General features: G+C 51.4%; 1 protein-coding gene across 2 annotated transcripts in view; it reads right to left on the bottom strand.

The window, feature by feature from the left end:
• Window positions 1-638: 638 nt before the first annotated feature.
• Window positions 639-10,852, bottom strand: part of LRRC4B (leucine rich repeat containing 4B) — a 42,019-nt gene continuing 31,805 nt past the window's right edge. For both annotated transcript variants that reach the window (XM_003801451.1, XM_012812526.2), the window contains exon 3: window positions 639-3,150. In XM_003801451.1, the coding sequence (XP_003801499.1) occupies window positions 1,306-3,150 (1,845 nt within the window). In that variant the 3' untranslated portion in view covers window positions 639-1,305. The remainder of the gene's footprint in view (window positions 3,151-10,852) is intronic.

The following is a 10,852-nucleotide window of genomic DNA, read 5'->3' as shown; positions in this document are numbered from 1 at the left end:
TTTGCACAGGGCTGCTGCAGCTCCGTGCAAAGACAGGGACAGAGGCTCTACATCAGAGGAGCCTCGAGTGGGAGGGCAGTGGAGACACTCTATGGTTTGGGGCCTGTTTGGGGTTGAACTGTGATACCCAGAAACAGATCCACAGAAGTCCTGGCCTCCAGCACCTCAGATGGGCATTTGCCGAAAATCAAGTTGAGGTTATGCCAGGTGCTCTTGATCCAGTATAGTGATTAGGGTCCCTGTGACGGGGGAAGTTGGACACAGATGGACACGCACAGAGGGAAGAGGTGTAAAGACACAGGGAGAAAGTCCAGGGAAGGCCAGGGTGAAGCCACAAGCCAGGGCCACCCAGGTGCCAGTAGCTGGCTTCAGAGAGGGCATGGCCCTGCTGCACTTTGAACTTGGACTTGAGGCCTCCAGAATAGTCAGACCCAGATCTCTGCTGTTCTGAGCACCCCTTCCCCTCCCCAAGGAATGAATACAGGGAACTCATATGGGGGTAGTCCCAGGACAGACCCCTCCCTAGGAGCTAAGACCGCCCCAGAGATGCCCCTCCTTTCGATGGGGCCTGTGAGGGCCTGTCTTCCAGCCTCTCCTTCTGCTTCCCACCCGTATTCACTGTTTTCTTTCCGCCATGCTTTCATGACCAAAAAAATATTTTTTTTTTTACTTTTTCCGTGTTTTTTTTTTTTTTTTAAAGTAATTACAGAGCAGGTAGTCGTTGACGCAAACCTCCCTTCGGTTGTATCAAAAGAGTCTGTGGGGCGGTGGGGGCGGGGCGGCCGGGCTGCCTACCCCAGCGGGGGGCCGGGGGCGGAGCTCAGCGTGGGCTGGAGCTCAGGGAGACGTGTCTCTTCGTCTCTTCGGTTTCGGAGTGGGAAGGAGGGACAGGCGTCAAACTGCAAAAAATGAACCGTAAAAGGAGGGTGGTTGGGGTAAGGGGAAAGGGTACCCCTCAAAAAAGCTCCTCTCTCCCCTCGAAGGTGGCGGGCAGGACAGTTGGTTGGGAGAGCCAGTAGGAAACACGGAGGGCTGGGGCCACTTCTGAATCCCGAGTCCCCACAGCCGTCACCAGGATAGGTGGGGGCGAGGCTAGAACCAGGGACACTTCACTCCTGGAACCCCGCCCTGTCCTCACTGGGCTCTGACCCCTGGGTGGGGCTGGACATCGCCTTGCCCCGCTTTTCCCATTTGGTCCCGGGGTGGGCTGGGCCGTGGGGAGGGGTCCCAGTCGGTGTGCCCGGGTAGGCAACGGGGTGGCGGGTCTCCAAGACCCTGGCCAGATCCCCGGGGCCTCCGGCGGCCTCAGATCTGCGTCTCTTGCACATTTTCCTTGGAGCCGCTCTTGAAGAGCAGAGGTTCGTGGATGGAGTTGAGGCCAGGAGGGCCCTTGCCCCCGCAGCCCCCACCGCCGGGGTTGCTGCTGTAGTGTGCCTTGAAGGCGGCCGCCACGTAGTGGTGGTGGTTGAGGTGGTCGCGCTCCAGGGCAGGCAGGGCCAGGTGGCTGTCCCCACCTACGCTGCCCCCACCGGCCACGGCAGCCGCCGCAGCCACGGACACGGCGGAGGCAGCGGGCAGCTCGTCCTCCACGTTGATGATCTCCACAGTGCGCGTGGGCCCGTGGTGCTTGTGGAGCTGGTGCTGCTTGCGCAGCTTGTAGAAGGCCACCAGCATCACGGCGGCCATGAATGTGATGGCCACAAAGCAGCCGATGATGATCTTGGTGGTCTTCATGACGTCGTCCAGGTCCTTGAGGGCGTTTTCTGTCACGTCCGTGATGGGCACCGTGAACGCCTTCTCTGTGGGCCGTGAGGAGCGAGGTGCAGGTGCTGTGGTGGATGAAGAGGCCGGGCCCGCAGCGTCCCCGGGCCGGCCCCCACCCCAGACACCATCCGTCGTGGGCCCCGGCGGTACCTTCTCTGTGCCCCGCGGCTGCACGGCCTCCTCCCCAGGCTGTGTCTCCAGGGTCTCCACTGTCACCGTGGTGAAGTAGGTGTAGCCACCACTGCCCCCTCCGACACCACTGCCGCTCCCTGGGCCGCCCCCGCCGCCACCGGAGCCCCCAGCCGCCACAGGGTCCACAGCTGAGACGTTGAGTGTTGCTGAGGCGGTGGTGTTGCCAGCCGAGTTCGTCACCATGCACGTGTATTGGCCCGTGTCCTGCACGGTGACATTGGTGAAGTTGAGCGTGCCATCATGCAGGACAGAGATGCGCACACGGTAGGAGCCGTGGGTCATGAGGGTGCCGTTGGGTGTCAGCCAGTTGACAGAAGTCATGGAGGTGCCTGTGCGGCACTTGAGCTCAGCAGCCATGCCTTCCGTGACATTGAGGTCCGTGGGCGGCTCCACAATGACAGGCGCATAGCAAGTGAAGTGCGACTGGTCCAGTTCGCCTATGTAGCGGCCCTTGAGACCGGCAGGCGCGTGGCAGCGGGCACAGCATGTTGTGTTGCTGGGCACGGTCTCCTTGAGCCACCAGCTCAGCCAGAGCACGTCGCAGTTGCAGTGCCAGGGGTTATGGTTGAGGTGGACGCGCTCCAGGCGGTGCAGGGGTGTGAAGAGGTCGTGGGGCAGCGACATCAGATTGTTGTGGGACAGGTTGAGCTCCTCCAGTGACTTGAGGTCATCAAAGGCATTGCGCTCGATGGTGGCCACCTGGGCGTGCATGAGCCACAGCTTGCGCAGGCTGGTGAGGCCCTGGAAGGAGCCCGGGCGGATCAGGTCCAGCCGGTTGCCCGACAGCTCTAGCTCCTCCAGGCGCACCAGGGCTGTCAGGTTGGGGATGTCCTTGAGGTTGCACATGCCCAGGTTGAGGTAGCGCAGGTTGACCAGCCCCTCGAAGGCCGCCTCCGAGATGTATTCCAGCCGCTTGAGTTCCCCCAGGTCCAGCCGCCGCAGCGAGGGGACTCGGTTGAAGGCGTAGGAGGGGATGCTCTCGATAGGGTTGTTGCGCAGCCAGAGCTCCCGCAGCTTGGACAGGTACTCGAAGGCCTGCGTGGGCACCGTAGTCAGCCGGTTGTCGAACAGTTCCAGCGTGTTGAGACTGGGCAGCCCGTTGAAGGCGCCCACCTCGATCTTGCGCACCAGGTTCTTGCTCAGTTGTAGGATCTCCAGGTGCCGCAGATGCTTGAAGGTGTCTGTCCGGATCACCTGCGGGGTAGTGGGGGAGGGCGGGGATGGGAGACAAGGGTCAGTGATGCTGAGACCAAGGACAGTAACCAGGGTGCCGGTCTCTCCTGCTCTGCTGGTGGGAGTGGGAAACGCAAGTGCCACTTTGGAAAAAAGTTTGACAGTTTCTTTTCTTTACCTTTCTTTTTTTGAATAGTCTCACTCTATTGCCCTGGGTAGAGTGCTATGGCATCATAGCTCACAGGAATGTCAGACTCCTGAGTTCAAGCAATCCTCATGCCTCTTGCCACATGCCCCCGGCTAATTTTTCTATTTTTAGTAGAGACAGGGTCTTGTCCTTGTTCAGGCTGATCATGAACTCTTGGGCTAGAGGGATCCTCTTGCCTCAGCCTCCAAAATAGCTAGGACTTCAGGTGCTCGCCACCACACCTGGCTACTTTTTCTGTGTTTAATAGAGATGGGGTCTTGCTCTTGTTCGGGCTGGTTTTGAACTCCTGACCCCAAGCAACCTACCTGCCTTGGTCTTTCACAGTGCTGGGATTACAGGCACGAGTCACCATAACTTGCCTTGGCAATTTTTTATAAAGTTAAAACTGGAGGCACCCTATAACCCGGCCGTTTCACTCCTGGGTATTTCCTCAAGAGAAATGAAAGCAGATGTTTGTGCAATGGCTTATGCATGGGCGTTCACAGTTTTTTTGTTCATTCCAGCCTAAATTGGAAACCACTCAAATGTCCGTCATGAGTGAATGGATGGTGGGACACTATGGCTCACCTTGAAAAGGAACAAATACTGCCATGCACACCCTGGATGAGTATCTTGGTATTATGTTGAGCGCAAGAAGCCAGACATGAGGGGGCCATGCAGCGGGATTCCGTCCACACCACACCCTGTGTTCTAAGTGGGAGTCTCTGAGTGTGGGGGGCAGGCTGGGAAGGGGCATGAGAGAACTCAACTGTGGTGGTAGAAATGTTCTCTGCAGGGTGGCAACTGTGGCTCAAAGAAGTAGGGTGCTGGCCCCATATACCTGAGGTGGTGGGTTCAAACCCAGCCCCAGCCAAAAACTGAAAAAAAAAAGAAAAAAAGAAAAAAAGAAAGTTGTCTGCAACTGCCCCCAAACTCTACCCTGAAAAAGGGGGAATTTTGTTATACACATATTTCTCAAAGTGAAAAAATAGACATAAAAAATAAAAAGGAGGAAAAAATAATAATGCCAGGAGCTAGCATGCAATGAACACTTCTTTGTGCCAGACCTCGTTCTGAATGTTTTATAGGTAATAACTCATTTAATCCTCCAAACGGCCCTAGGAGGCAGGTACTATTACAAGTCGTCATTTAATAGCCACAATTCCAAAATTCATAAGGCCTTGGAAACCAGATTTTTCAGTTTTGGCACAAATCCCACTTGGTGGCCAAACCTGATCAGAACTCATATGAAGCTATTTAAAGATTTTTATCAATCCATGCACGTGACTATTCAAACATTTTACTCAAAAAATGCCCAGTTTTGATAAAGGGTACAAGAATGCTAGGATGTTATAAAGCACATGCTACTTATTATTACCTTTCTAATATCAGAAGGCCAAACACACATGGCCTCAAAGGTTTCATGTGAATGATTATGAATTAGGCACAGAGAGGTGGGGTGACTTGCGCAGGGTCACACAGAAGGGGAAAGTAGGCCAGGTGTGGTGGCCCATACCTGTAATCCCAGCACACTGGGGAGGCTGAGGCAGGCAGATCACTTGAGCTCAGGAGGTTAAGACCAGCCTGAGCAAGAGCAGACCACATCTCTACTAAAAAATAGAAAAACTAGCTGGGTGTTGTGGCAGGTGCCTATAGTTCCAGTTACTGGGGAGGCTGAGGCATGAGGATTGCTTGAACCTGGAAATTTGAGGTTGCTGTGAGGTATGATGACGCCATGGCACTCTACCCAGACTCTGTCTAAAAAAAAAAAAAAAGAAAGGCGGGGGGAATAGATTTGGGATTAGTCCCAGGTCTTGACTTCTTACTCCTTTATCTCACAGGGCTGGGCCTGGGGACCACAGGAGAGGCAGTCCTGGGCCAGGATAATGGGAGACAGAATTTCCCAAGAGCCTCCTAGGCACAGAGGGCTCAGGCATCAGATTCAGTGCTTGAGGCCTAGTTAATGACATGCACTGGGGGGAAAGGAATAGACAAGGAGATGCGTTTTGGGGATGCTGTGTCATAACATTAAGGGGGTGATAGAGAACCCCAACAATCTATTGTGTGCTCCCAATTTCAAGAAACTAATAAAGCTGGAGAGTGGACAGCACAGTGGCTCACAACTGTAATCCCAGCACTCTGGGAGACTGAGGTGGGAGGATCACTTGCACTAAGGAGTTCCAAACCAGCCTAAGCAAGAGTGAGACCTTGTCTCCACTAAAAATAGAAAATCTAGCTGGGCACTGTGGTGGTGCCTATAGTCAGTCCCAGCTACTTGGATCCCAGCAACAGGATCACTTAAGCCTAGGAGTTTAAGGTTGCTGTGAGCTATGATGATGCCCCAGCACTCTAGCCCAGGCCACAGAGTAAGATTCTGTCTCAAAAAAAGAAAAAAAAAAATGAAGCTGGAGAATTAGGTATCTGCATTTATGTACTGAAAAAAGACTGGAAGGAAATACTCCAAGCTGTTCTTAGTAGTAAACTCCAGCTGTTGTGGATTATGGGCAATTGTTATTCTTATGTTTTTTTTTTTTTCTCAATGAATAAAAATTACCCTTGGCTTGGCACCCGTAGCACAGTGGTTATGGTGACAGCAACATATACTGAGGGTGGTGGGTTTGAACTTGGCCTGGGCCAGCTAAACAACAATGACAACTGCAACAAAAAACAGCGGGGCATTGTGGTGGGCGCCTATAGTCCCAGCTGCTTGGGAAAGCTGAGGCAAGAGAATCACTTAAGCCCAAGAGTTGGAGGTTGCTGTGAGCTGTGATGCCACGGCACTCTACCAAGGGTGATATAGTGAGACTGTCTCAAAAAAAAAAAAAAAATTACAGGGCGGCACCTGTGGCTGAAGGAGTAAGGCGCTGCCTCCACATACTGAAGGTGCAGGTTCAAACCTGGCCCTGGCCAAAAAGTGCAAAAGAAAAAATTACTCTTATAATAAGCAGGCATAAAAAACAAAACAGAAAATGAAGAAATGAAGCAAAAACATGTAGCTGAGAGGTACCCAGGATAAGGAACAGTAATATTCTTGGCATAAGCACAGTCGTAAAATTATAATTTATACCATGCCAGTGGTGTCCAATAGAAACCTAATGTGAACCACATGTATAATTTAACATTTCCTAGAAGCCATTGTAAACAAAAGAGGCAAAATCAATTTTAATAACATATTTACTTAACCCAGTATGTCCAAAACATTATCATTTCAACATGTAATCAAGATTAAATCTTAAGAGTTTGATATACACTCTTTTCCTGCTGAGGCCTTGAAATCCAGTGTGTGTTTGCCACCTCTTAGTCCTGCACTAGGCAGCTTCGATGGCCAGGCTGCCCGATTTTAAGGAACAGGGTCTCAATGTTTATAAACATAGTCATGTCTTGTCCACCACTAGCCCTATGAGCAAGGACTGTCATTGCCCCATTTTAGAAAGGAGGGAATGAGCCAGGTACTGTGGCTCACACCTGTAACCCTAACACTTTGGGAGGCTGAGGTGGGAGGATCTTTGAATTCAGGAGTTCAAGACCAGTCTGAGCAAGAGCAAGACCCCTTTTCTACTGAAAACAGAAAAATTACCCATGGTGGTGGGTGTCTGTAGTTCCAGCTACTTGGGAGGCTGGGGCAAGAAGATCGCTTGAGTTTGAGGTTGCTGTGAGCTAAGATACTATGGCACTTTACCCTGGGGGTGACAGAGTGAGAATCTATCTTAAAAAAAAAAAAAAAGTGGGGAAAAGAGACCCTGAGAAGTAGCAAGTTCTGTGGCAGACCCTATGCCCCTCAGCACCTCATGGCTGCCTTGCCTCAGCCAAGCTGTGGCTGTTGCCATTTGACAGCTGTGGAAACTGAGGCCACACGTGGCACAAAGAGTAGAGCCTTGTACAAATCCCGCCTTCCCTTTCTGGCTGTCACTTGGGGTCTTAAGGCCTCAGGCTCATTCCTACCGTGAAGGAAGGATTATAAAAACCACTTTGGGCAATTGGGAAGAGAAGAAAAGGTCCCAGTGCCAATGCCCAGGCAGTGCCCCCCTCCCCATCCCGGGTGCCCAGGGGCACTCACCATGTTGTCACTATTATTGTTACTGTCGGTACTGAGTAACCCATGTAGTGACTTTGGGATTAGAGCCCTGAGCCTTCTAAGCCAAAGCCATGGGCAGTGTATCACCATGGAAGGCATGGTTCTGGGGACAGGGAACCCTATTACCATATCCTTCCTGCTGCAAATCAGGGCAGACAGGGCCTCACCAAGCCCCAGAAAACCTGTTCATCACCCCCAGATCCCTTGTGCCTCCCCTTCTCTTACCCTCCCAGGATGCACCATCACTCCCTGCATTCCGCACTGTACAGCGCACCAAGGTGACAGCAACATTGAGAGTCCCTGAGACATGGCCCCTGCCCGTGAGCAGCTCACACGCTTGGCATAACTTTCCTCCTTCCTCTCCCACTCATCCTTTGTCTCATCTCCTGTTCTTGCTGGTCCCTGAACACAGCAAACATGCTCCTGCCTCCAGGCCTTTACATTCGCTGTTCCCTCTGCCAGGAACATCTTTCCTACCCTTTTTCTTGGTTACCTCTCATCTGCCTTTCAACACCCCGGTCTATTGGCACCTGCTCTGGGGGATGTCCTTGTCCCATCTATCCACCCCAGTCTGATTGGGGGCCCCCCACTCTGGGCTCCCGAAGACCAGAGTCTAGGTCCCTCCATGGAGGGAAGGGACTGGGTCTCTTGTGAGAGCACAGTAGCCAGGTTAAGGTTTGCTTGCTGTGTGCCATGACAGAGCAAATTTGAAAGCAGACCCTCTCAGAACCTCCTGTTTGGGGGCTCTTCCTGAGCAGAACTGAGGTCCATTCCCTGCTGGAAAATCAGATTTCCTGATGACACATCAAACAACTCTGGGAACCTTGCCTGATGGACTCTGCAGACTCAAAATGATGAGGGCTAGATGAGGAGATACACAGGGCTCTTAACACTTTGGACCCCTCAGTCACTGTGAACAGTTTATGTGCAAAATGGGATGGAATCTAGACAAACAGGGGATACACAGAGCACAGGGTATGATTATGGCTGGGAAATGCCCCCTCTCTCAATTTAATAGATATTAATTGAAATCTCTTGTGGGCTAGGCCTGTGCTCGGTACCACGTTAGATAGAATAACAAATAAAACAACTTTTTATATACCTTTCTTTTTCACTGATAAAAGTAATATGTACTCATTGCAGAAAACAGTATACTCATAAGAAGAAAAGAAAAATCAGACAAAATACATTTCTCCAGACTTAACTGACATTGACAATTTGATATACATCCTTCCGATCTTTTTTCTATGCATATTATGCAGGGATATATTTATCATCATCTTTGGAATTTTTTACAAAATTTTGAGAATATAATATACTTTACCAGGTCCTGTATTTCCCCATAACAACATTATCCTGTGAGCTTTTTCTCATATCAGGAAATATGCTTCAAAAATATGATTTGCATGGCTCTAGAGAATTCTGGCCTAGAGCTGGACATTGACAGAGTAATCTCTACTTTTTTTTTCTTTCTTTCTCTCTCTCTCTTCCTTTCTTCTTTCTTTTTTTCTTTTTAGAGACAGAGTCTTACTTTGTCACCCTTGGTAGAGTGCCATGGCATCACAGGTCACAGCAACCTCCAGCTCTTGGGCTTAGGCTAGTCTCTTGCCTCAGCCTCCCGAGTAGCTAGGACTACAGGTGCCTGCCACAATGCCTGGCTATTTTTTTGTTATTGCAGTTTGGTTGGGGCTGGGTTCGAACCCGCCACCCTCAGTATATGGGGCTGGCACCCTACTCACTGAGCCACAGGCACTGCCCCATCTTCTTTCCTTTCTTATTTCTTTTTTGAGACGAGAGTCTCACTCTGTCACCCTGGGTAGAGTGCTGTGGTGTAGTTCATAGCAACCTCAAACTCCTGGGTTCAAGTGATTTTCCTGCTTCAGCTCCCAAGTAGCTGGGACTACAGATGACTGCCACCATGCCCAGCTAGGTTTTCTATTTTTAGTAGAGACAGGGTCTCAATCTTGCTCAGGCTGGTCTCTGGTCCCAAGAGAGCTGGGATTACAGGTGTGAGCCAGTGCCCAGCTTCTACTTTTCTTAATATGCTTCTGCCTTCTCTAGTTTCTGACTGTGAACATGGCTAACTTAGAACTGAATGAGACCTCAGTAAATGCTGTTTTATATCAAGTAGGGGGTGGGTTGCTCCTGCAGGAAGCAAGTGGGCAGTGCATGGGCAGAAGGCCATTGGGCTGTGAGGTTTAGGGATGGCCCCAAGCTGGCCTGGGGTCTCTGAACCCTGCTAGAGAAGTGATTGTGTGCTGCCTGAGGCAAGGGACAGTGGACACTTCCTTCACAGGACAGGAGAAGTGGGGGCCTGAGAAAACCTCTGGTCTGATTGGGCCCCTGGAGCCTCAGGGTCCTCTTAGAGAAGTCTCTGGTGAAGAACCTACCTGGTGAGCCTCAAGCCTGTCCTGTGGTGGGCTTGTCCCAGGGGATGCTGAACAGCAACAACAATCTCAGGTCAGAGGTGTCTGAAATCTGCCCAATTTGTGGGGTTCTGTGAAATCCAGGGGAGAGAGCGGTTCTGCTGGGAACGACTCTGGGTTCCCACACAGGACACACCACAGAACCTTGTCACAGAATGCCTTTTACTATGGCCCTGGGAGATGCTGCAATGCAAGGGGGCAGCGCCCAGTGGCTGTTTACATTAGTAATAATAATAGCAATAGTGATAATAATAGCAGAAGGCAGCTCCAGACATCACTAATCACTAGAGTAAGAAGGAGGTGGTTTTTTTTTTCTCGAGACAGAGTCTCACCATGCTGCCCTTGGTAGAGTGCCATGGCGTCACAGCTCACAGAAACCTCAAAATTTTTGGACTTAAGCGATTCTCCTGCCTCAGCCTCCCAAGTAGCTGGGGCTACAGGCACCTGCTATGACACCCGGCTATTTCTTGGCTGTAGTCGTCATTATTGTTTGGCAGGCCCGGGCTGGATTTGAATGCCAGCTGTGGTGTATGTGGCCAGTGCCCTAGCTGCATGAGCTACAGGCGCCAAGCCAAGGAGATGGACTTTTGAAAGATTAGACTAGAAAGTTTGAACCAAGAAATTGAGAATGAAGGGATTGATGGTCCAGGTGCCACCAAGAGCTCCCTGATGTCACCTCCTTGCCTAGTCTTGGTCACAGTTAGATTGCCTGGGACTGTCTCCGTTCCCAGCAAATGCCATGGGTCCTCTCCTGCTTCTTCCTCTTTCTGGGGCCCCTGTTCTTAGTGAGGCACCCCCAGCCCACTTTCCCTGTCACAGTGGGCTGCAGCCTCACCCGTGGGTCAGCCAGCTGGGCCTGAAAACTCTGGCCTCACAGCCAACCCATTGCCTGAGTTTTCTGTGTCCCCACTATCCAGCTTAAGTCTTATCTTCTCTCCGTGGCCCCTGTCCCTAGCCACCTGCCTGGCCTACAGTCTTTCCCTTCAGTCTGTCTGGCATTCCAAGACAACCTCCCAGAGTCTTTTTTTTTTTTTT

Source organism: Otolemur garnettii, unplaced genomic scaffold (assembly GCF_000181295.1).
Source record: "Otolemur garnettii isolate 467f Iridium unplaced genomic scaffold, OtoGar3 scaffold00211, whole genome shotgun sequence".
Taxonomy (NCBI): Eukaryota; Metazoa; Chordata; class Mammalia; order Primates; family Galagidae; genus Otolemur; species Otolemur garnettii.
Note: the sequence above shows the minus strand (reverse complement) of the source record. Positions and strands in the feature narration are given on the sequence as shown.